This window comes from Syngnathus floridae, chromosome 7, assembly GCF_059516105.1.
Source record: "Syngnathus floridae isolate MCC-2025c chromosome 7, RoL_Sflo_1.0, whole genome shotgun sequence".
In the NCBI taxonomy this organism is placed as follows: Eukaryota; Metazoa; Chordata; class Actinopteri; order Syngnathiformes; family Syngnathidae; genus Syngnathus; species Syngnathus floridae.
Window position 1 is genome coordinate 2490796 of NC_142419.1, and position 27112 is coordinate 2517907.

General features: G+C 44.0%; 1 protein-coding gene across 1 annotated transcript in view; it reads right to left on the bottom strand.

The window, feature by feature from the left end:
- appbp2 (amyloid beta precursor protein binding protein 2) overlaps positions 1 to 27112 on the bottom strand; it is a 237519-nt gene that overhangs the window by 154668 nt on the left and 55739 nt on the right. The window contains 2 exon segments of the mRNA XM_088380624.1: positions 6474 to 6597; positions 19595 to 19746. Of these exon segments, the coding sequence (XP_088236750.1) occupies positions 6474 to 6597; positions 19595 to 19746 (276 nt within the window).

Consider the following 27112-nt stretch of genomic DNA (forward strand, 5'->3'; position numbering starts at 1 on the left):
TTTGGAGTGGCACGGATGGTTCGATAAAATTTTTATTAATGTTATAGGTATTTGATATATAGTTTATATATACCAGGGGTGTCCAAACGTTTTGCAAGGAGGGCCAGATTTGATAAAGTGAAGGGGCCCGGGGGCCAATAGTTTTTTCAGACATTTTTTAACTACAAAAATTTCATGCAAATACAAACTGTTATAAAACAAATTTCATTGTCCCTATTGTCTTTATATTTTAAATGACAAAATAACCAAATATAAGCCACTCAGGCACGTCTACAGGTTCATAACATCAACAGTATTAACATGGCCACTTTGTAATATTTTATATTAAGTAATATTAACTTTTGATTTACTTTTGACTCACAGCCCCGCGTGAAGAATTGCTGTTGTGATGCCAGTTCAGCTTGGAGCTGCTTAACTTTATCAGTGCGGTCACTCCCTGTTAGCTTGTCGTATGTGTTAGCATGTTTAGTCTGATGGTGTCTCTTTAGGTTGAAATCCTTAAACAAGGCAACCATCTCTTTAGAAATTAGACAAACACAATTGCCTTAATTTTCAGTGTAAGTAATGCAAATCCCATTTCTCTTGAAAGCGACGGCCCTCGATGTCAACTGTCCTCGTTTTCTTTGCGGTCGCCATGGCAGAAATGAGCGGTGAGGGGTGGTGCTGCCACCTTTTGGTAATAGGAGGACTTACAGTTTCAAGTTTCCTGATTTTTTTTTATTCAGTTTGACAGTGCAGGCGGGCCATAAATAATACATTATAAGACCGAAGCTGCGGACTGTATGACATCTGACCGGGGGCCGGATTTGGCCCGCGGGCCGGACTTTGGACATACAGTCTGGTCTATACAGTGGGTCAAAAAAGCATTTAGTCAGCCACCAATTGTGCAAGTTATCTCACTTACAAGATGAGAGATGCCTGTCATTTTCATCATAGGTACACTTCAACTATGAGAGACAAAATAAATTTAAAAAATACAGAGTCACATTGCCTGATTTTTAAAGATTTTATTTGCAAATCATGGTGGTAAATAAATATTTGGTCAATAACAAAAGTTAATATCAATACTTTGTTATATACCCTTTATTGGCAATGACAGAGGTCAAACGTTTTCTGTAAGTCTTCACAAGGTTTTCACACACTGTTGCTGGTATTTGGGCCCATTGATCCATGCAGATTTACTCGAGAGTAGTGATGTTTTGGGGCCGTCATTGGGCAGCATGGACTCTCAACTCCCTCCAAAGATTTTCTATGGGGTTGAGATATGAAGACTTGCTAGGCCACTCCAAGTCCTTGAAATGCTTTTTACGAAGCCACTCCTTTGTTGCCCGGGCGGTGTGTTTGAGATCATTGTCACGCTGAAAGACCTAGCCACGTGTCATCTTCAATGCCCTTGCTGATGGAAGGAGGTTTTCACCCAAAATTTCACGATACATGGCCCCATTCATTCTTTCCTTTACACGAAGCAGTCGTCCTGGTCCCATTTAAGAAAAACAGCCCCAGAGTATGATGTTTCCACCCACATGTTTCAAAGTAGGTATGGTGTTTTTTGGATGCAACCCTGCATTCTTTCTCCTCCAAACACGATGAGTTGAGTTGTTATCAAAGAGTTCTATTTTGGTTTCATCAGACTATATGACATTCTCCCAATCCTCTTCGGGATCATCCAAAAGCTGTCTAGCAAACTTTAGACGGGCCTGGACATGTACTGGCTTAAGCAGGGGGACACGTCTGGCACTGCAGGATTTGAGTCCCTGGCGACGTAGTGTGTTACTGATGGTAGTCTTTGTTACTTTGGTCCCAGATCTCTGCAGGTTATTCACCAGGTCCCCACTTGTGTTTCTGGGATTTTTATTCACCGTTCTTATTATCATTTTGAACCTACAGAGTGAGATCTTACGTGGAGCCCCAGATTGAGGGAGATTATCAGTGGTCGTATGTCTTCCAATTTCTAATAATTGCTCCCACAATTGATTTATTCACACCAAGCTGTTTGCTTATTGCAGATTTAGTCTTCCCTGGCTGGTGCAGGTCTACAATTTTTTTTCTGGTGTACTTTGACAGCTCTTTGGTCTTGGCCATTGTGGCCCAGCGACAGCCCCAAAACATCACTGCTCTAGACGAGATCTGCATTGAGGAATGGGCCAAAATAGCAACAACAGTGTGTGGAAAACCTTGTGAAGACTTACAGAAAACGTTTGACCTCTGTCATTGCCAACAAACAGTATATAATAAAGTATTAACATGAACTTTTGTTATTGACCAAATACTTATTTTGCACCATAATTTGCACAAAAAAATTGCTTTTGTGAGGACTTGTGTGTGCAGACTAAGACCTTCTGCGCGTACAACAAACCTTGGTTTACACCAAACCTCAGGGTGCTGCGCAAAGCCATGGAGGAGGCCTACAGGAGTGGGGACCGGGACCTGTTCAAGCAGACCAGGAACACACTGAACCAAGAGATCAGGAAAGCCAAGAGGTGTTATGGGGAGAGCCTGGGGAGACATCTCTCTGCCAATCCTGATCCCTTAACAGTGTGGAAAGGCCTGCAGAGCATCGCGGGCTTCAAGAAACCAACTGTAGAGAACCCAAGGTTTGCAAACCAGCTAAACAGGTTTTACTGCAGGTTTGAACGGTCCACCCACACAATAGGACCTCCTACAGTACAATCAACATACACACATCCACCCACAACCCCTCAGTCCAAACCTCCATTGTCGTTATCACCTACTCTCTCTCTTTCAGAAGCCGCGCCTGCACTCCAGATCCGCGAGGAGGTGTGTCAGATGTTCCGGAGACAAAAAGTCAGGAAGGCACCAGGCCCAGACGGTGTGTCCCCCTCCTGCCTGACAGTCTGTGCTGAACAACTGGCACCCACTTTTGCAAGGATCTTCAACCGTTCCCTGGAGCTGTGTGAGGTTCCCTCGTGCTTCAAGAGCTCCACCATCGTACCGGTGGCCAAGAAGCCCGCCATCACAGGTTTGAATGACTATAGACCTGTCGCCCTGACATCTGTGGTCATGAAATCTTTTGAGAGGTTAGTGTTGAACCACCTGAAGGACGTCACGGGCCCCCTGCTTGACCCCCTCCAGTTTGCCTACCGGGCAAACAGGTCGGTGGACAATGCGGTCAACATGGGACTGCACTACATCCTGCACCACCTGGACACCCCAGGAAAAAACGCCAGGATCCTGTTTGTGGACTTCAGCTCGACATTCAACACCATCGCTCCTGACATCCTCCACCAGAAACTCATCCAGCTCGCGGTGCCTGCCTCCACCTGTCAGTGGATCACCAGCTTCCTGACCAACAGGGGACAGCATGTGAGGCTGCGGACCATCACATCAGACACCCGGACCACCAACACTGGTGCCCCCCAGGAGTGCGTCCTCTCCCCACTGCTCTTATCTCTCTACACCAATGATTGCTCCTCAGGCGACTCTTCTGTGAAGCTCCTGAAGTATGTGGACGACACCACTCTCATCGGACTGATCCTTGACGGTGACGACACTGCGTAAAGACAGGATGTAGAGAAGCTGGTCCACTGGTGCAGCCAAAACCACCTGGAGCTGAACCCGCTCAAGACCATGGAGATGACAGTGGACTTCAGCAGAGACCCTTCACCACTTCCACCTCTCACTATCTATCCGCACTAATGTTATTCCCTCCACAGACACTTTCAAGTTCCTGGGATCCACAATATCTCGGTACCTGAAATGGACCGGCCACATAGACTCTGCTCGGAAGCAGGCCCAGCAGAGGCTGTACTTTCTGAGACAACTCAGGAAGTTCAACTTGCCACAGGAGCTGCTGAAGACCTTCTATAGAGCCATCATCCAGTCTATCCTCTGCACCTTCATTACTGTCTGGTTTGGATCGGCCACCAAACAAGACAAGCATAGACTGCAACGGACAATCAGGACTGCAGAAAAGATAATCGGGACCAATCCAAGACCTGTTGCACCTGTCCAGGACGAGGAAATGTGCAAATAACATCTCTACAGACCCTTCTCACCCAGGTCACAGTCTGTTCGAACTATTCCCCTCCGGGCGGCATTACAGATCGCTGTAAGCCAAAACCAGCAGCACAGACACAGCTTCTTTCCCCAGGCTGTCGCTCTGATGAACTCACAACACTTATAGAGTCTCAGAGTCATTGCTGTGCAATAACATCCTGCTCTCGACGCTTTATCTTTGAATTGTCGATATTACATTTACTATGTGTCCTCTCTGCATCCATTGCAGCCTGGTCATCCTGGAAGAGGGATCCTCCCATCTGTGGTCGCTTCTCAAGGTTTCTCATTTCCCCTAGTAGGAGTTCTGAGTTTTTCCTTGCATTCCTGGGAGTTTAAGATCAGGGGATGTTTGAGAATAATTGTCAATTTTTGCACATGTTGTCCTGAATGTTGTTAGCGACCTAAATGTTGTACAGAGGCCGAGATGTACCAGAGTCAAATTCCTTGTTTGGCATGCTCAATCTTGGCAAATAAAGATTGATTTGATTTGATATGATTTGATGACTGGCAGGGCCCCAGTAACAGTTCATACAGCAGGTAACTTAGCGCTTTGTGCATGAATACAATTAGCATGAACAGACCCTCATCATGGAAAATGCTAGAAGAAATACATAAAAGTGACAACGAAAGAGAGACTGAGAAAGTGTGTGGCGAAGTATATCGACGCTATTCCAATCAGGCACCAAGATCAGGGGATGTTTGAGAATAAGTGTCAATTTTCACATATGTCCTGAATGTTGTTAGTCACCTAAATGTTGAACAAAGGCTGAGATCTACCGGGGTCAAATTCCTTGTTTGGCATGCCCTAACATGGCCAATAAACTTCTTGAATCTTGAATCATAGTTGAAGTGTACCCATGATGAAAATTACACCCATCTCTCATCTAGTAAGTGGGAGAACTTGCACAATTGGCGACTAAAGACTTTTTTGCCCCACTATAGTTATATAGGCCTGTGGAAGAATTGGAACCGCAAATGACGATGAGTCCAACATCAGTGCACCAACTTCCGGCGTTCAGCGGTGGCGTTATTTATAAGTGACACAAAGGATGAACATTTTGATGGATTTAATGATTTAGAGTGACACGGATGTTATTTGTTCATCCATCCATCCATTATCTGTACCGCTTGTCCCCACGGGGGTGACGGGCATGCTGGAGCTTATCCCAGCAGTCAAAGGGCAGTAGGTGAACATGCAAACTCCACACAGGGAGGGCCGGGGGTGGTATCGAACCAGCACCCTCCTAACTGTGATGTGGTCGTGCTAACCAGTGCGCCACCGAGCCGCCACTTGTATTTGTGTTATAGACACACGTCCAGGAAAGGAAAGACTCAGTCCATTAATTTGAATCATCATCAGGGGTCCTTTGAGTCGTGCTTCGTCTGGTCCCTCACCAACCAGGAGCAGATGGATGTCGTGTTTGCGTGAAGTAATATAAATGACATGTAAATGGTTTTCAAATTTCTTCAAAAAAAAATACAAAAAAACTACAGAAACTCCCCTTCATTTTCAGTGGGAATAGTATTGTTGGTCTCCCTTTTTTGCTAGTGCATCATAGTCTGGAGTAAAATGTGCTGTGGTAATTCTCAGGATAGAGCCTAGGTGTCGGTCGGTTAACCTTGATCCATGACGGGCTTTGTTGATGTTCATGTGGCTGAAGGTCTGCTCACACACATAGGTCAAGCCAAACTGTCCACTTTTTTTAACACTCGGCACTCCGTGTCCACCTTTCTTTTCCTCAGGCCACTCATTTTAATGGACGGATTCCAGGGGAAGGTTTATGCTTTAGCGTAAAACTGTATCTGAAAGCGCAGCGCGCAAATTAAGAGAATGCTGACGTCACAGCCCACACTCGAAATTCAGCACTGATAGAAACAGCGCGGCGTGCGCCGGGTCCGTACTACTGAGTACATACACGCCCTTGTGAGTGTGCACTGAGCTTCCGGGAGTAAATGCGTGGGCGGGCGCTTCCCCATCTACTGGGGAAACATAGTAATTGCAGGGAAAATGACAAAACAAATAAAAATAGTACTAATTAAAACAAAATTAGTAATACAATTTATTCCGTCTTGGCGGGCCGGATTAAACGGCCCCGTGGGCCGGATGTGGACCGCGGGCCGTGGTTTGACCACCGTCTGTCTTAGCCCATAGAATCACTGGGAGGGGAATACAATGTTTTTACCCAAATATTTAAAATTAAGATAATTTAGAGTTATAACTTTAATATTGTGATACCACAATATTTTTCCCCACGGGTATCAAGCTGTCAGAATCTATTGGCTAATGGCAACCAATCAACCGTCTATAATGTGTTTACTTCCACAATACCAATACTATATTAATAAGGATTCAATTGTGAGAAAAACTGAATTCCTTGATCAATATGGGCGAGCAAACCTTCAGTCATGGAAATATTTCTTAAGTAAAACATTATACAGTTAAAAGTGACACTGACCTGACACAACATTCGATTGCACTGTAACAGTGTGGCACATCACTGTGGAGCGCACAGAGCTGCAAGCAGGAAAGAAAAACTTTCTCAGCGTCTCCATACCAGCCAGCGTCAGACAAGAATCCCCCTAAAATAAACACATTAGAGGTGTAGATTTAGCTAAATCAAACAAAACAAAACAAAAACTAGCATTGGCCAGCATGGTCTTGCCCTGTTTTCATGCTGGTCTTGGACCAGCAGCAATAGCAAATCAAAAAACAGCCATGATTCGAACAGCCTAACCTTCAGTCACTGGGCACCCTGTTCTACCAACTGAGCCACAGCCACCAAGCCATATCAACATACCTGAGCTGCTGGTATGAAGTGACACCGTCTGGTCACCAGTTATGCTTTACCTTTGGATTGTCCATTTTATGTGTACTATGTGTCCTCTCTGCATCCATTCCAGCCTGGTCATCCTGGAAGAGGGATCCTTCCATCTGTGGTCTCTTCTCAAGGTTTCTCATTTTCCCTAGTAGGAGTTTTGAGTTTTCCCTTGCCTTCCTGGGAGTTTAAGATCAGGGGATGTTTGAGAATAATTGTCAATTTTTGCACATGTTGTCCTGAATGTTGTTAGCGACCTAAATGTTGTACAGAGGCCGAGATGTACCAGAGTCAAATTCCTTGTTTGGCATGCTCAATCTTGGCAAATAAAGATTGATTTGATTTGATATGGTTTGATGACTGGCAGGGCCCCAGTAACAGTTCATACAGCAGGTAACTTAGCGCTTTGTGCATGAATACAATTAGCATGAACAGACCCTCATCATGGAAAATGCTAGAAGAAATACATAAAAGTGACAACGAAAGAGAGACTGAGAAAGTGTGTGGCGAAGTATATCGACGCTATTCCAATCAGGCACCAAGGAGGAAGACTTCTAGGGTTTCAGTGCACAGGAGAAAGACTTTGCTGCGGTATTACTGCCGCGTCACAGGCAGTGTTTGGAAAGAAATGTTAAGGTTTGTTTAAAAGGCTTTCAATGTACCGTCTTTTTTTGTAAATAATTCGCGTGCACATGCAGCTTTTAGTACGGTGCAGCTTATTTATGAAAAAAACTAAATTTTCCCCTAATTTTCGCTCGTGAGGCTTATAATCAGGTGAGGCTTGTAGTCCAGAAATTACAGTACATTCTTCATTGTTCTCCCATTTGGGCTGGGCTTACAGTTCACGTCACCTCTCTATGAGCCAGCAAGAGCAACTCTACCATCTAGTGGTCAGTATTAACCACTACAATGCTCATGGACTAGATTTTATGAGGAGAGTTGGCCGGTCTTATCCTGATGATGATGATGATGATGATGATGATGATGATGATGATGATGATGATGATGATAGCACTTTATTCATCCCACAGCGGGGAAATTTACCTGTCACAGCAACGTACAAGAGTGCAAGAATAAAGAGACGAGGGCCAAATGTAAAAATGGGTCAGCAACCCACGGCTCCAGAGCCACATCTTTAGCACTCCCCTAGCGGCTCCCTAGAGCTTTTGCAAAAATGCGTGAAAATGGAAAAATGTTTTTTTGAAATATGGTTTTTAGACGGTAATCATTACACATAGTACATTCTTATGCTGTAAAAATGTACAGGATTGTCTCAGAAAATTTTAATATTGTGATAAAGTTCTTTATTTTCTGTAATGCACTTAAAAAAACAAAAATTTCATACATTCTGGATTCATTACAAATCAACTGAAATATTGCAAGCCTTTTATTATTTTAATATTGCTAATACTTTTCTTCACAATGCTGTTAAGGGTGCGGTCATCTCTCTTGGTTGTGCAGCGTTGCCTGCCACATTTCCCTCTTCCAACATACTTTTTGTGGATGTACTTTGAAACTGCACTCTGTGAACAGCTTGCTCTTTGAGAAATTCATTTTTGTGTCTTACCCTCCTAATGGAGGGTGTCAATGATGGTCCTCTGGACAACATTCAGATCAGCAGTCTTCCCCATACTTGTGATTTAGTTTACTGAACCAAGCTGAGTTTTTCAAGGCTCAGGAAACCCCTGCAGGTGTTTCGAGTTAATTAAACCAGTGTTTCCCAACCACTGTGCTGCGGCACACTGGTGTGCCGTGAGAGACGTTCAGCTGTGTCGTGGGATTGTCCAATATTAATTACGGAGCGCATTGTAAACAGGATCGCCAAACCACTGGTCAGTTCGCGCAAGGCCTGGTCAGCCACTTGCTAATCGTGCATGTGTGGAGAATCGGAGAATCTTGAGATTTCATATTGTGTTGATCTGACTGTATTGCATCGGCACATATTCAGTTTATGTGTGTGTTGCTGTGTGCTTTTGCTAACAGTGACAGACACTATGACGGTTGTGGTGCGTTTGTGGTTCAATGGAAATAAGAGCATGCAGTTCAACCGGAGAACCTGGATTGGTTATTTTTCACATACGTAAAATAAGCAGTCAAGTCGAGATTCCTCGACTGTGATAGCCACTCAGCTGCTGTCAGAACAGCAGAGCGTCTTTAAAAGTGACTTTGTTCTTATTGTTGCAATATTTATAGACCTAGTCTAAAATAGTAAACAAAATCACGTTGATTCTTTTATTTTAATCACAATCACTTTAAATAGTTTATTTCTTACACCGTCTAAAACCTTTTTAAAAAAACTGTCACTTTTATTTAAAAAAAGGAATACAATTTAAAGAATATTTTGTATTTATTTCTATTAAATTATTCGACTCTCCATACATATATAGGAATAGGACTGTACGTGTTTCGTTGTAAGATAACTGATTTTAATATAGGAGCTTAACAGATTTTTGTTGGCGGTGTGCCGCGAGATTTTTTCCAATGAAAAGGTGTGCCGTGATTGAAAAAAGGTTGGGAAACACTGAATTAAACAATTCAAGTGATTAGTTGAATACCCTACTCGTATACTTTTTCACGATATTCTAATATTTTGAGATAGGATATTTTAGTTTTCTTAAGCTGTAAGCCATAAACAGCAACATTAAAATAATAAAAGGCTTGCAATATTTCAGTTGAATCCAGAATGTATGACATTTTTGTTTTTTTAATTGCATTACAGAAAATAAAGAACTTTATCACAATATTCTAATTTTCTGAGACAGTCCTGTATGTCGTTGTAAATATATTAAAAATACAAAATTTCAGAATGGCGCCAAATAGCAAAGTTGCGTCATAGCCTGCGATACACGCACAGGCGAGATGTAAACAAACAGGTGTGTGAGTGAGGGGCCGTGGGTTCAAAAGGCAAAAAGAGAAAAATTGCTGATGAGAACAGAGGGTTTAAGAAGCAGTTTCAGTTTAAGGACTGAATTCCCGTAATTTCCGGACTATAAGCCACAAATTTTTGCTCAAGTTTTGAACCTCGCAGCTTGTCGTCCGATACAGCGTATCTATGGATTTGTCGTGTTTTTTGTGATGACTTGATCACTTATACACTCATAAAAAGGGATTGGACCGCTGTTGTGCGGCATCGCTTTGCTGGGCGGAGGGATATGTGACACGGTCACTGGGGCGAAGAGTGGTTTGTTGATCGCATGTCCATCCGCCAGGCAAATCGTGACGTATAATTGACACAAAAAAGAGACAGAACTAAATCAAGACGGAACTTACTGAAGAAAGCTTTTATACACAAACCCTCATTATGGGGGACAAAAGAAATGCATATGATGCTGTTTTAAGTTAAAGGCAGTCGATTTGGCTCTCAATGTAGAAACTATAGCTGCTCATAAATGCACTGCAGAGGTTGCCTCCGATCATTAGGGGCACTGGGCTATTGTTGATGACATCTTGTTGCATCTCCCTTTTCTTTCCTTATTTCCCGGTCACGTCTACTCTGAGCTATGCGTGTAGCTCACTAGTTGAATGTGACTTAGCGCTTTGTGCATCAATAAAATTAGCATGAACAGACCCTCATCGTGAAAAATGCTAGAGGAAATGCATAAAAGCGACAACAAAAGAGAGACTGAGAAAGTGTGTGGCGAAGTATAACTGACGCTATTCCAATCCGACACTGAGGAGGAAGACTTCGATGGTTTCAGTGCACAGGAGGAAGATGATTTTTAACTAGCCCTGTTAGAACTGTGCTGGTTTGTTACCACCGCATATCAGTGACTTTTACTTTTATGTTTTTTTATCCAGCCCTATTAGTGGTGTGTTACTTCCATGTTGCTGCGGTATTACTGCCGCATCACAGGCAGTGTTTGGAAAGAAATGTTAAGGTATGTTATTAAAACTTTAAAAAGGCTTTCTGTGTACCGTCTTTCTTTGTAAATAACTCGCGTGCACATGCGGCTTTTAGTTTATTTTGAAAAAAAAACAATGGGAGATAATAAAGTGCGGAAAACCATTCACCGATGACGAGTACATGAAGGATTCATTCATTAAAATATCAGTGCCTATTTTCGGACTTCAAAAACAAAACCGAGATCATTCAGAAAATTAAAGACATGCCTCTCTCCGCAAAAACAGTGAAAGAAATTAATTAAAATGGCAAACACTATCACCGTTCAGCAAATCAAGGGCATCAATTCCGCTCCAGCTTTCTCAATTGCCTCTGATAGTCATGTGACGTGACCGATATCGAACAGACAGCTCTGCTATGCAGGTACGTGAACTCTAATGTGCCGCAAGAAGAAATGATCGATGATGATGATAATCGATGATTATGTTATTTTGTTTCGTTTCGGTTGCTAACATGAATTGGACCGGAGAGTATCGTACTTTCATTGTGGAAACATTTATCAAGACGAATCTGTAACTGCAATACAACGAGCGTTTGCGCTTCAGACTTGGTAGACATGAACCCATACCCGCTCGAAACACGATCTTGTTATGGGTTACTAACTTCAGAGCCATTGGATCAGTATTTAAACGAAAATCAACCGGCCAACCTTGCACCGCCAGAATTCCAGAAAATGTGGCAGCGGTAAGACCAAAGTAACATTATTGGAAAACAAAACGAAAATGAAACGAAACAAAACAAAATGGCATTGTATGTACTTTTCGAAAAAAAAATTATTTTGTTTCTTTCATTTATTTGCATTTTATTAAACCTAAAATGTGTAAGATCATTTTGCCAGACCCTGAATAATATCAAAACAAGACTTTTATGAACCTTTATTGTAGTTGTATAAACTTTGTTTTTTGTAATAATTTTTTAAGTCAAACTGACTTGCAGAAACATTCTTATTTATTTAAATAAATAAGAAAATAAATATGAGTAAATATATTGTTACAATATACAACCAAGACTTTTATGAACCTTTCTTGAAGTGTAAACGTGTCTGGCTCCTCTCTGCTCTTGCGTGGTGGCCGACTGACACGCTCATGCGGCCCAGCGCGAGCGCGAGCGCATCCGCGGAAACTTTTTATAATTTTATTTTTATGCACTGTATTGTACTTTTAAATACATTATTGTATTTTGAGCATTTTTTAAAACATTTTAAAGTGTCATGGCTCCTCTCTGCTTTTGCGTGCTTGCCGACTGATGCGCCCCTGGGCCCCAGCGCGAGCGCACCTGCACATAATTTTATTTTTAAACACGGTATTGTATTTTTAAACATTTAAACATTTTAAAGTGTACCGTATTTTTCGGACTATAAGTCGCTCCGGAGTATAAGTCGCACCAGCCATCAAATGCCCCAAAAAGTGAAAAAAAAACATATATAAGTCGCTCCGGAGTACAAGTCGCATTTTGGGGGGCAATTTATTCGACAAAATCCCACACCAGAAACAGTCATGAACGAGCAACAACAGGCTAAACGATAGCAACAACAGGCTAAACGATAGGTATGCTAACGTGACAAACACAAACAAAGAGCTGAGAACGGGCCTGATGTAACATATAGAGTGATTAAGGACAATTATTACATGAATAACATGTTTACAAAACCATCGGTGTCACTCCAATTCATTAAATCCATTGATCATTCGATACAATAGCAACAGGCTAAACGATAGGTATGCTAACGTGACAAACACAAATGAGGAGCTGAGAACGGGCCTGACGTAACATATAGAGTGATTTAGGACAACCATTACATAAATAACATGTTTATATAACCATCAGTGTCACTCCAATTCATTAAATCCATCGATCGTTCTTTGTCAACAATGGCTGCGCGCGGCTGAGGGCGCTTGCACTTCAAAATATTCCACAGGCTCATAAACAATAAATAAACTATATTTCAAATAACTATAATATAAGCAATAATATTATCAAACCATCCGTGCACTTTAAATCCATCGATCAAATTCCTCGTCCTTTGTCAACATCGCCGCGCGTGCGCCCTGACGTCAGCCTCGTCTTTATTCCACAGATCTAGTATATAACTATATTGTAGCGTTAACAAAGTACAAGGATAGACGTGGGTTTGGTAAACGGCTCTTTATTCCACAAAACAAACTTCCAAGCGTGTGGCGGCGTGGACTTCTGGACACGAGAGCTCCATGGCAGAGGACCGGGGGTGCGTAATGGCCATGTCCGAGCCCCATGCACCGTTCGCGGACAGCCACTCGGCCAAGCGCCGGCCCCCGACTCAGTAGAGTAGGACCGGCCGTGCGTAAAAGCCATAATAGTTTAATAGTAAAACCTTCTATGTCACTCCAAATCACTCTTTGTCCTCCGTGTCACTTAGAAATGATCACCGCTAATGATGCCGGTAGTCCTTACGTGGGTCGCGCCGCGCGGTGCCACTGACGTCACTTGAAATAGTAATCCATTGGTACATCACGGTTCTCCAAACTTTCTTTCTGCTGCTCGATTACTGTTTTCAGCTGCATATTTTACAACTTGAAGTTTGTAACTTGCAAAATATGACTTTCTTTTTGGTGCCATTTTTCTTAAACCCACCCAGTTGATGAGTCACGGCCAACGGTGAAATTTAAAGGGCCCTCATCCAGTTTCGTCTGAAAATATAATTTTTTTCAAATGTAGTTTTTGTTTTGTTTATTTGGTTGTTTTATCAAAGACAAAGTCTGCTTTATTGTCGATTTTTTTTTCATATACCAAGACACACAAAGAGATTGTAATTACGTTCCCACTATCCCTTGGTGAGATAGTACACATATGCATACAAGCAACACAAAAAAAAACAAGAAGGCATAAACAATGAATAAATAAGAGTGTTGAATAAATGATAAATAAACAAATAATAATAAATAATAATAATAAATATAAGAGGAGCAAACAGACAGTGGACTTGGATATGGTGCTTTAAAGTGTTAATTGCTTTATTTGATGTTTTCTCTATTTTTTATGTTTTGAATATGTTCAAGATAAAGATATAAAACCATGTTAAGTGATCAACTATACTAAAAATAACATGGGAAGTGGTCAACTATACTTTTAAGTGATGTCTTAATGATCAAGTAAAAATTTGTGAAAAAAAACAACATATATAAGTCGCTCCTGAGTATAAGTCGCCCCCCCACCCAAACTATGAAAAAAAACGCGACTTATAGTCCGGAAATTACGGTAAATGTGTCACGGCTCCACTTTGCTCTTGCGGTGCTGACCGGCTGACGCGCCCCGGCAGCCCAGCGCGAGGGCATCCAGACATTGCTCAGAGGCACGCCCTGCTGCTCATTGCCGGCCTCTGTCCCACATCCTGGACGACAGTGCTTTTTTTCTACATGCGCGGTTACGTTCACTGCCGTTGTCCCGACTGTTTCTGCACGGCGGTGCATTTTCCTTAGTGCGTGCCTATGTCACGTCTCCGCTCTCGCCCTGCTGGCCTATGGCATCATGTGCCCTCCATGCTAGACCTATGAGGCGCGCGTCGCCAATACGGAACTGCTAATCGTCAGTCCTCACAGTTTTGTCTGTTTTGACACGCACGCCTGGCACCTGTCTCGTTTGCCTGACCCGCTGTGTTACGAGATGCCTGCACAACGCGAGCTCGCTGACCGACACGGCAGAAAGAGGGTCTCCCATGGGGAATCCCTCTTTTTGCCTGTAAATTGTGTTTCTGTATTGAAAGTATGTGGAGGTGGCGATGAAGTGGAGTAGTTGGGTGATGTCCTGTGCTGTTAGGTTTGTGCGTTTCTTAAGTGTCCTGTCTGCTGATAGTCTGTCATGTACTATGTGTATGGTGGCATGTGTGGGTGTTTTTGTGAAGAGTGAAATGACGTCGTGTGATATGAGCATTTCATCTTTCTGTACCTTTACGTGTGTGAGTTCTGTGGCGAGTTGTTTCGAGTTTTTGCAGTGTCGATCCGTGAGTCCTAGTAGTGGTTTTATTATTTCTGTGACTGCTTTTGAAAGGTTGTATGTGACTGACCCTATGCTGTCTACGATGGGGCGGAGAGGTGTACCTGGTTTATGAAATTTTGGTGTGCCATAGATTCTGGGGATGATGTTTGCTGTGGGTATTAAGTGATTGTATGCCTGTTTGTTTATTTTATTTTCAATGAGTAGTGGTTTGAATAATGCTTTGAGTTTGTTTTTCTTGTCTTCTGTTGGGTCTTTTTGTACTACTTCGTAAGTGTCATCCTGTAGTAACTGTTGCATTGATTCTTCGTAAGTGTCTGTGTCCATAATTACCGTTGTTCTACCTTTGTCCGCTGGGAGGATTGTAATGTCTTTATTTTTTGCTAGTGTGATCATTGCGTTTACTTCCTGTTTTGTAATGTTACTGGGTGGTGGTTTAGCCGTTTTTAAAATACCTGCAACTTCATTGCGTAGTGCTGCTTTTTGTCCTGGGTTATGTATTTTTTCGCATGCTAACTCCGTGGCTAAAATGAAATCATCGACGGGTATGTTTTTGGGTGTGATTGCGTAGTTGAGTCCTTTTGCTAGTATGCTGCGTTCTGCCTGGGTGAGTTTGTGGCGTGACATATTGTGAATCCATTTATCGTTGATATGTGTGTGGTCCGGTTGTGCCTTCTTTTGTGCGATGAGTCTGTCCAATTTCCCGATGTGTCGATTTTTGTGGCAGCGAATTCCTGTTCGTGTATATTATCTAAATGTCCGTGTAGTGTTGTTTCTGTGTGGTTGTCCAGGGCATACCGGTGTTTGAATTGTTCCGTCAGCCGCTGTAGTTCATCGTTGATGTTGTTGAGTTTGTTGGTTGTGCAGCGTATCCGTTCTTTGACCAGAGTCATCCGCACTCTTCTGATAATCCTTTCCGCATTCCTGATCGGGATTGGGTTCTTGATTGTCAGGCTGGCCGGCGTTACCTCTTCGTCTCTGCAGCATAGATTGAACCTCAGGTGGTTCCTGTAGCGGGCTCGTTTTTTCGTCAGCTTTTCAAGGAGGCGAAATTCCTTGACGCAGTTCTCTCCATAACTTCTTCGTAATAATTGTACTAAGTTCATCTTGTTTTTCCTTGTTTTAATCACTTCACTGGTTTCTTTTATATCAAACAAATTGTTTTTGTTGTCAAATCTGACAGGTGAGCCACGCCTTCATCCATCATCCATCAGCTGATAAAGACGCGTCACTATCACATCTGTGACACTCTGATGAAGGCGGAAGAAACCGCCGAAACATGTCAGGTAAAGAACCTAAAACAATTTGTTTGATGTAAAAGAAACCAGTGAAGTGATTGTCCCTTTTGTTCATTGTCTAAACCTCAATATATAAGGCACGACTGAACTGTCTGGGGGTGCGGATCTCAGCCACACTTGCTGTGTGTCTGGGGTGCGTCCTTCTGCGCAGAAGAAAACGCTAAGCCTCTGAGATTGATTTCAGATAAATGTTGTGAACCCAACAGGGTGCACTTGCCTGTCTTGTTGCCTGGGTTGTGTGCTTCATTGCATATGACGCTGTGAACGTGTGTGTGTGTGTGTGTGTGTGTGTGTGTGTGTGTGTGTGTGTGTGTGTGTGTGTGTGTGTGTGTGTGTGCGCGTGTGTGTGCGTGCGTGCGTGCGACAGACTAAAAAAAATCAAATAAAAAAATTAAAAATCCGCGATGCACCAAATCGATCCGCAATATTTGTTTTGAAAAAAAATCCGCAATAGAGCGAGGCCGCGATAGGTGAAGCGTGAAGTAGCGAGGGATTACTGCATACCCTTTGTTTGCAATACTTATTTCCTCCATTGTATACTTACCCATAGGACAGAGTTGGTGAGCTACTACTTTTTTTTTTTTAACCAGTGCTAAAAAATAAAGTGTAACGAGCAGTTTTTGATGCTGAAATATCGAGGTACAGTACCGGTATCCACACTAGAGGCAACCCCTTGACTTTTACCACCATTTGTCAGAAAAGTTGACGAATATAGCATTCGCTACCTTTGCAAGCATTCACTGCTCAGTGAGCATGACCTTAACCAATTTAGCTATGGTCTACAGCTGATTAGTCAAGAACAGAAAAATGTTTTACTAAAAACTATTTTTCCTGTTGAAAAAAGAATGTGTATTCTTTCATTTGGTAGATTCCATGTGTAAAATCTCTTAGGACAACTTAATATTTTGTGGGTCTTGAAAAATCTGTCAAAATGCTTTAAAATGGAAGGCACTCTAGTTGTCTTTTCTGGAAATGGCTTATTGAATGAGTTAAAATGCAATAGCTGTTTCATCATTTTGTCTTGTAAAAAAAAAAAAACAGAAGGACATTAATTTCTAACAACAATCTGTTAAGCTGTTAATACAAAAATGTATGCCTCAAGGCTTGTTCTTTCAACTCAGGAATTACTGTTTTGGCCTGAATAAAAGACGATGTTTTTTGCATTGAAATAAGACTGAAAAAGTGGGGGTCGTCTTGTATTCGGGGTCAAGACATTATACCGATTTTCACTTGTGCGCAGCGGTAAGTTAAAGGTTGCTGGTATCGACTGAGTATGTTGCTGTGATCGTGTGCGTCTTTGACACAAAGTGAGTACAGTGTAGCCTCGGTTTTCGAACGTCCCGGTTCTCGAACAAATCGGTATTCCAACAAAAAATCCGAGATTTATTTGCTTCGGATGTCGGCAAAATTCGGTTGTCGAACCTCGCGAGATGAGCCGAGAGGACCCGCATGCCAACTGACTCCATTCGTCATTACGTTCTCGTTACTCTGAATATTGCATCAACTCTAATCATGCCTCCAAAGGAAGCAAGTGGGAGCAATAAAGCCATTCTGAAACACAGAGACGCTCCTAAAGCAATGCGACACTGACAGGCCGGCGCGCTGCGGTTGCGCGATCGGACCAAATTAAGCTCCCTGCGCACTGAGATCCATTTAAATTTTGGAAAGTACATTAAGACTTATTTTCTAAATTTTAGCGACCGCTCTGTCACAATAATGCGACCAGCGCGGTGCAGTTGTGCGGTCGGCGGAGCACAACGGTTGCGCGTTCAGCGGTGCGCTGAAGTTGCGCGATTGGACAAAAATGCGCATATGAAAAAATGCTTTAAAAAGGCGGGGTTTTTTTTGGGCTTGAAACGGATTAATTTTTTTTTCCATTATTTGTAATGAGAAAATATGATTCGGAATTCAAACGATTCATTTCTCGAACAGCCTTTTGGAACAGATCCATCCATCCATCCATTTTCTGAACAGCTTAGTCCCCACGGGGGTTGCGGGCGTGCTGGAGCCTATCCCAGCCATCATCAGGCAGTAGGCGGGGGACACCCTGAACCGGTTGCCAGCCAATCGCAGGGCACACAGAGACAAACAACTATTTGCACTCGCACTCACACCTAGGGACAATTTGGAGTCTTCAATTGGCCTACCAAGCATGTTTTGGGGATGTGGGAGGAAACCGGAGTGCCCGGAGAAAACCCACGCGGGCTCGGGGAGAACATGCAAACTCCGCACAGGGAGGGCCGGAGGTGGAATCGAACCCGCACCCTCCTAACTGTGAGGCGGACGTGCTACCCAGTGCACCACCGAGCCGCCAACAGATGGAACAGATGTTGTTCGAAAACCGCTGTATATACATTTCATTGTTACAACTGTCCACTGTTGTGCCGTTTGTCGGATCGCGGTTTGCTTCGTGTGCGCGCCGTTTGATTGACACCTCCGGCACACTCCTTTAAGTTTGCCTTGCATCGTACGAGTAGCCGTTACGCAGCGGCACGGCGACTAACGGTCGCCACAAATGTATTTTGTTGTCTCGATCGATGATTATGTTTGGTGTGTTGCCGAAAGTATTTCAGTTATTGTTACTTATTTATTTGCCAATAATTCAGTAAAGCAATCAAAACTGAACCACGTCTTCCCTCCTGTGTTCTGACCGACACCCGGGGGTGAAAAGAGCATAATCATCCGAGCCAACCCCCTATACCAGGGGTGTCAAACTCGTTTTTTTCGCGGGCCGCATTGTAGTCATAGCTTCTTTCGGAAGGCCATTATGACTGTCAACCCAAATAAATGTATGAGCACCTCATATTATATACAGTAAAAGCTACAAAACAAACTGACAAATAACTCGTTTTCAAATCAGACGAGTAAAACCTGGTCAAATATTTTAAAAAAAGATATTAAAAGTGAAGACAATTTGCAATTCTAGTAATGACACATGAATTTGATGCACAATTTGTCTTCACGGACCACATAAAATGATGAGGCGGGCACCTGTGCCCTGTACAGTTCTCAGGCTCCCCAACAATAGCGGTAGCAGTTTGCATTGTTTTATTGCAATGTTTTTCCTTATTCAGATTTGTTTCAAGACTAGTTAGACTTCACTTTGATGGTTAATGCAGTTATTGCAATTTTGTTGTTTTATCACAGTATTTATATTTCTCCACCACAGCACACAGCATGTTTATTTACATTTCAAAATCCAGAAGCCATTCATTTATAAATGCGATTGCACTTTAGTTTACATGTTCAGATATTAAGATGTGATAGACAGTTTTTGCATGATTTCAATGAGGCAAAATAACATGTTTTTTCTCTCGAATATATTGTTATAATCATTTGTTTCAGATGTAATTATTTTCTGTATAAAAATTAAATTTGGTGTTCAAAAAGTCTGTTTTCAAACTTGAGTCTTGAAAAAGAGGGGGTCGTCTTATATTCGGGGTCATCTTATATTCGGGCCAATATGGTATATAAAAACAAATACATACCAACCACTCAAAATAAGGTATTCTACACTTCATGCTGCCTATGATTTTTATGAAAACACGGCAAACCGCATACAACAATGAACACCAGACTCCTCCATCACTTACCCAGCAGAAAGCCAAATTGGATAATCTTGTCTTTCACATGAGCAGGAGAATCTGCAATGCAGGAGCAGCGGCGGCTGAATGAGTTGGCCAGCACTAATGTGACTTTCACCCCATGGTCCATCAAAGACTGGACACAGTGGTGTAGAAGGTGCCTGGGATGCCAGTAGGAGGAGAAAAATGTATTTTCCATAGCAACACATTTAATAACACATTTTAAGCCTTCATTAAAAGACATGAAAAACAACAGAGGTTAAAATTATGTTTATATTAAAATGACCTAGTGACGAAAGAAACATGTACAGTGGAATATCGATTCAATGAACCTGGACCCAACGCCTAAGCAGTCAAAATCTGTTTGTTCCTCAATTGGTTACAACTGTGCCACAGCACAATTAAACGGAGATGTGGCACAATGAACAGACAGACTGATTCACGTTTTCACTTCCGTTGTCACAGACATACAGTAGACTTGAGCAGCCTCACTAGACTATGTGGGTAGGAAACTTTCCCACCAGAAGGTATATATAGAGATGCTATGGCTATGTTCACACCGCAGGTATTAAAGTCAAAAGTCAAAGTCAAAGTCAAAGTCAGCTTTATTGTCAATTTTTTCACATGCCAAAGACACACAAAGAAACCGAAATATCGTTCCCCGCTATCCCACGGTGACAAGACATGGCACACAACAGACAATCAAGTAAACTACAGTGTGCTGAATAAATAATGAATAAATAACACAACAAATAAATAAGAGGAGCAAAAAGGAGCAAGTGAGCGTACAGCAGACATTCCAGAAAATAGCGCAAAAGTCCAGCACGCTACACAGAAGGGGGTAGCGAGTTCAGGGTCCTAACAGCCTGGAGAAAGAAGCTGTTGGCGAGGGTGACTCACATCACTCACAATCGTGGTTGCCTTGCGGGTGAGATGGGAGGTGTAAATGTCCTTCAGGGAGGGGAGCGAAGCACCAACAATCTTACCAGCTGTATTCACTATGCGCTGCAGGGCCTTCAAGTTCTGGTCAGTGCAGCTACCACCCCAGACAGTGACGCAACTGGAGAGGACGCTCTCAATAGTGCCACGGTAGAATGTAGACAGGACTGCCTAAGGAGCACATGCACGCCTGAGTTTCAGCAGGAAGTACAGGCGGAGCTGAGCTTTCTTTGCCAGTGACGCGGTGTTTGCCGACCAGGAGAGGTCCTCACTGATGTGCACCCCCAGGAACTTGGTGCTGCTCACCCTCTCCACCACAGCACCGTCGATGATCAGCGGCTGGTGATTTGCTTGACCCTTCCGGAAGTCAACAACAATTTCCTTGGTCTTGTTGACGTTCAGCAGGAGGTTGTTGTCCCTGCACCACGTGGTCAGAAGGTCAACCTCCGACCTGTACCGAGTCTCGTCGCCCCCCGTGATGAGACCCACCAGAGTCGTGTCGTCAGCAAACTTCACTATGCGGTTGTCGCTGTAGGTCGCAGTGCAGTCATGAGTCAGCAGGGTGAAGAGCAGTGGACTGAGCACGCAGCCCTGGGGGGCCCCCTTGCTCAGCGTGATGCTGGCGGAGATTTTGTCGCCAACACGCACCACCTGAGGCCTCTGACAGAGGAAGTCCAGTAGCCAGTTGCAGAGGGAGGTACTGAGGCCCAGCTCGTCGAGTTTGCAGTTGAGTCGCTGCGGCACAATGGTGTTGAAGGCAGAGCTGAAGTCCACAAACAGCAACCTCACATATCAGTCCTTTCTCTCCAGGTGGGTGAGGGCCGAGTGCAGGGCAGAGCAGATTTCATCCTCAGAGGACCGTTTGGCACGGTACGCAAACTGGAAAGGGTCAATGGTGGGGGTGCTCCATGACAAGCCGCTCAAAGCACTTCATGATGATGGGTGTCAGGGCCACGGGGCGTTAGTCATTGAAGCAGGACGGTGCAGGTTTCTTCGGCACAGGAACGATGGTGGCAGCCTTGAAACACGAAGGGACGATGGCCTGCTGCAGGGAAACGTTAAAGATGGCCGTGAAGACACCCGACAGCTCGCCAGCGCGGTCCTTCAGCGCACGACCCGGGATGTTGTCAGGGCCAAATTAATGATCAATTTGAATTTTTTGGTGGCATCCGATTGTTTTGTGTAATGGTTCACATTTTATATATAAATGCGGCCTCAGTCTGGTGTTTGAAAATAGGCATCACCAAAGTAACCCGCATACACAGAGGAAAGGGACGGCATTCACAACGTAGTACATCTGCGGAGTAAATGTGGAATAGCGGGCAGGTGCCACAGGCTTATTTTTTAAATATCTCATATCCACAGAGGAGCAATTTGGGAAGAGGTGGAAATACAGTATTTTGGAGGAATGAGGTGAAGGTTTTTGATCACATTTCATGGGGACGTCACCTAAGATGGCGTCATACTATTGCCACGCGCAATAAATTAACTGTCTACAATGCTGAATTACTACTATCACTGTCAATGTCTACTTTATGCTTGATGCTTCAAGCGGGATTAAATTACAGTAAAATATAAAGTAAGTACTGTTACTCAAAACAAATTTGGACATTCAAGGACAATTAGAACAGTCAGTCTTCCTCCCAGCAATCTGTCTGCCCTGGCTGGGGCGTTGGTTCGGAAGTCGAAAATTGGTTCATAAGTAGATGTCAAAAAACCGTGACACTCTGGTTCGTATCTTGAAAAGTTTGTTAGTACAGGTCTTCGTAAGTAGAGGTACCACTTGTTAGAGTTGTGCACACTCCAACTTATTTTGCAAGAACCAAACAGGAGACAAGTAAGTCCTTTAAGCACCTGCAGGTGGAGAGTCCATTTGTCGCTGTGTGGACAGCGATGATCGAATGAAGTCTGACTCAGACCTCTTACAGGAGCATTTTTATTGAGAGAAACAGAGTGGGGGTGAGAGTGGGGGTGAGAGTAGACAGGATGGTGTTGAAGCCCCTGGCTTGCTGACCAAAGCAGAGCAGGGGGTCATTTACGATGTGTAAAAAAAACAACTTTGATTGCTTCCTCTGCAGCGAGTCAATCAGTTCAAAAGATCTTAGCACTTTGTTCTACTACTTTTGTTAAGACAGGACAAGCTAGTAATTATTAATTAATTATTACAGGTTACATTCCAACATAATCATAGGATCAAACTAATCTATCAACCCTAACACCATTGTAAGACCTCAAATATAAATGGAAGTGAAACGTGAAAATAAATAGCGAAACAAACCAAAAGCGAAGCAATTATTTCAAATTATAGTGACCAAACTTGCTCGTTCACACTCATCAGGAGAGATGGAGGTGAGGGTTGTGGTGGGGTTAGGGGATGGGTGGGCGTAGTTAAACAAGTATGTGAACGTGTCCTGACTTGTTTGTGTTCCTTACAATCCAGGTCTACCATTGAACTACATGCTGGGGGTTCAGTCAGTCCTTAAATGCACCACAGCTGTCAGAGCGTCACTGTTACCAAATGCACACAGCAGCTGATCCATACACACAAACTGAATATGTGCCTATGCAGCACAATCAGACCGACAGCTCCCTCGGCTGGGAATCGCGGTGGCTGGATTCTCTGAAGTGCAGCGGCCGGGCTCTGGCGAGATCAGGGGAGGTGGTTACACCTACCACTGGTTTGGTCGACTCGACGGTCAGCACAAGGAGGGAGTGGCCATTGCGGTGGCCAACTGGGTGGCGTCGCAGATAAAGGTCACGTGGGTCTCGGAGCGTATTACGCGACTACGGCTCGCACGATCGTTGGGCGTAGTATTGTTTGTTGAAGGGTACACTCCCACCGAGACGAGTGAGCTGTCTGCGAAGGAAGACTTCTATGCTGAACTCAGTTCGGTTGTGGACACTGTTCCTGTGAGGGACACGCTGATTTTTCTTGGAGAATTCAATGCTGTCACTGGTACCTGCAGGGACGGCTACGAGGCAAATGTCGGTCCTCGCGGCTCTGGAAATGTCCCCAATAGGGAACGTGACACCAACTCCACCATGATGTTTAACTTTGCCAGGAGTCATGGTTTGAGAGTTGGTGGATCATGGTTCCAGAGGCCGAATTCGTGGCGTTGGACCTGGTATTCAAATACCGGCCTGGTCAGGAAGGAGACTGACCATTGTCAAGTGGCATGGTGGTACAAGATGGTGTATAATTGGGTATCGAATTAGGCCCAGGCACATTGGCTATCCTAAAAAATATAGTAGTTCCAAAATTTCACCAGGAGATGGTGTTAAAGCTTGACATAGGGGTGACCTGATGGAAACTAATAAATCTAATGAATTAAATTGTTAGCAATTGGCAGGACATGACCTGTTCGGCCACGTAGCAACGCACAACTTTAAAATATGATTTTGCTATGCTATAAATTTAATCTGTAACAGCTTGAGCAATATCAATATATTGTGTTTTTCGGACTATAAGTCGCGATTTTTTTCATAGTTTGGGTGGGGGGGGTGACTTATACTCAGGAGCGACTTTTATCTGTAATTATTCACAAATTTTTACTTGATCATTAACACATTACTTTCTTACTAGTATAGTTGATCACTTCACATGTTATTTTCACTTTAAAATGCATGAGGGCGCACGATGGCTGTGGAATAATTGGAGCCTCACTGACAAGACTCACTCACGACGAGCTGGGCCTCAGTACCTCCCTCTGCAACTGGCTACTGGACTTCCTCTGTCAGAGGCCTCAGGTGGTGCGTGTTGGCGACAAAATCTCCGCCAGCATCACGCTGAGCACGGGGGCCCCCCAGGGCTGCGTGCTCAGTCCATTGCTCTTCACCCTGCTGACGCATGACTGCACTGCGACCTACAGCGACAACCGCATAGTGAAGTTTGCTGACGACACGACTCTGGTGGGTCTCATCACGAAGGGCGACGAGACTCAGTACAGGTCGGAAGTTGACCTTCTGACCACGTGGTGCAGGGACAACAACCTCCTGCTGAACGTCAACAAGACCAAGGAAATCGTTGTTGACTTCCGGAAGGGTCACACAAAACACCTGCCACTGATCATCGACGGTGCTGTGGTGGAGAGGGTGAGCAGCACCAAGTTCCTGGGGGTGCACATCAGTGAGGACCTCTCCTGGTCCGCAAACACCTCGTCACTGGCAAAGAAAGCTCAGCGCCGCCTGTACTTCCTGCGGAAGCTCAGGCATGCATGTGCTCCTCAGGCAGTCCTGTCTACATTCTGCCGTGGCACCATTGAGAGCGTCCTCACCAGTTGCATCGCTGTCTGGGGTGGTAACTGCACTGAACAGAACTTGAAAGCCCTGCAGTGCATAGTGAATACGGCTGGTAAGATTATTGGTGCTTCGCTCCCCTCCCTGAAGGACATTTACACCTCCCATCTCGCCCCCAAGGCAACCTCGACTGCGAGAGATGTGAGTCACCCGGCTCACTCTTTGTTTGACCTTCTGCCCTCTGGGAAGAGGTACAGGAGCCTGCGCTCCCGCACCACCAGACTCGCCAACAGCTTCTTTCTCCAGGCTGTTAGGACCCTGAACTCGCTACCCCCTTCTGCGTAGCGTGCGGCACTGTTGCGCTATTTTCTGGAATGTCTGCTGTACGCTCACTTGTTCCTTTTTTTGCTCTTCTTATTTATTTATTTGTTGTGTTATTTATTCATTATTTATTCAGCACGCTGTTGTTATACTTGTTTACTTGTTTGTCTGTTGTGGGCCATGTCTTGTCACCGTGGGATAGGGGGGAACAAAATTTCGGTTTCTTTGTGTGTCTTTGGCATGTGGAGAAATTGACAATAAAGCTGACTTTGACTTTGAATGAGTTCCATTCACTGACTTTCGGAGTCAGGAGATTTAATGATTTGGAGTGACACAGATGGTTCAATAAACTTGTTATTTATGTTATAGTTAATTGATACATAGTTTATTTAGAGTAGTAACGTCTATGTTGTTTGACTTCAGTAGTTTCCGATTGTCGAGCTAGGCCGTGAAGGCAGCGGGGGGGAAGAGCGATCATCATCGCTTGCTGTGTTGGCTCATATGTTGAGCTCTTGTTTTGTGAAATAAAGAGCCGGTTACCAAACCCACGTCTTGCCTGGTACTTTGGTAACGCTACAATACAGTTACCGTATTTATTCTAATCATCACCCAGAGTAATAATTAGAGAAGGTTTATGTCCAACGGGGTGGGCGATTAATAGAGAACACTTTTTGCCCAATCGCCAAGGGGCACTGAAATGGGTGATATGTATATTTTCCTTATGTAGTATGCACTATCTGCATCTCACTGGTGTTCTTAACACTAGAACAGTGGCTGTTTTGATCTACCTCTAACAGCAGGGTGCATCAATTGACGCTCCATCGACGCGGCACGTTACCATCGCACATCACATGTTGCGCACGTCATGTTATCGCGATCATCTTGTTCGAGCGCACGCCGCGATAACGAAATTGTGTGAGGATATTGTAGCGGAGTGACGAGTGTAATTGTATCATAGTTTATGGGGGAAAACAATTTAAAAGGGACATTCAACGTGCTGTCAAATCAGTCATATTTAAACTTGCGCAATGACGTCGGCATGCGGTCGCGGAGGAAAACGTAAGTTTTGGGGGGAATTTTTAGCAGCATGGGCAATAATTAGAGGTATCAATGTTTTTTATTTATGTCATCGCTAACACACACTGGGCGATTATATGAATATGGGTGATAATTAGAATAAATACGGTATATAGTATATAACTATATTGTACTCCCCGGGAGTCCCAGCCGCAATCGGCGGCATACGGGGAATCCCAGCTGCAATCGACGGCATGCGTGGAGTCCCAGCCGCAATCGGCGGCATTCGGGGAGTCCCCGCCGCAATCTGCGGCATACGGGGAGTGCCTATAATATATACGTAGATCTGTGGAATAATTGGAGCTGCAACTGACGACGAGGCTGATGTCAGCAGCGCATGGAGTTCCAGACACAACAGCTGTTTTTTTTTGTTGTTATTTTTAAGTAACTAGAGGACGAAGATTTCAATGGATTTAATGATTTGGAGTGACACGGCCAACCAGTCCACATGTGTTTTGTGGACTTGGAGAAGGCGTTCGACCGTGTCCCTCGGGAGGTTCTGTGGAGGGTGCTCCGGGAGTACGGGGTGCCGAGCCAACTGATAAGGGCGGTTCGGTCCCTGTATCACCAATGCCAGAGTCTGGTCCGCATTTCCGGCAGTAAGTCGGATTCGTTCCCAGTGAGGGTTGGACTCCGCCAAGGCTGCGCTTTGTCACTGATTCTGTTCATAAGTTTTATGGACAGAATTTCTAGGCGCAGCCGAGGCGTTGAGGGGGTCCGGTTTGGGGACCTCAGCATCGCGTCTCTGCTTTTTGCAGATGACGTGGTGCTGTTGGCTTCTTCAGCCGTGATCTCCAGCTCTCGCTGGAACGGTTCGCAGCCGAGTGTGAAGCGGTCGGGATGAGGGTCAGCACCTCCAAATCCGAATCCATGGTCCTTGATCGGAAAAGGTGGAATGCCCTCTCCGGATCGGGAATGAGATTCTGCCCCAAGTGAAGGAGTTCAAGTATCTTG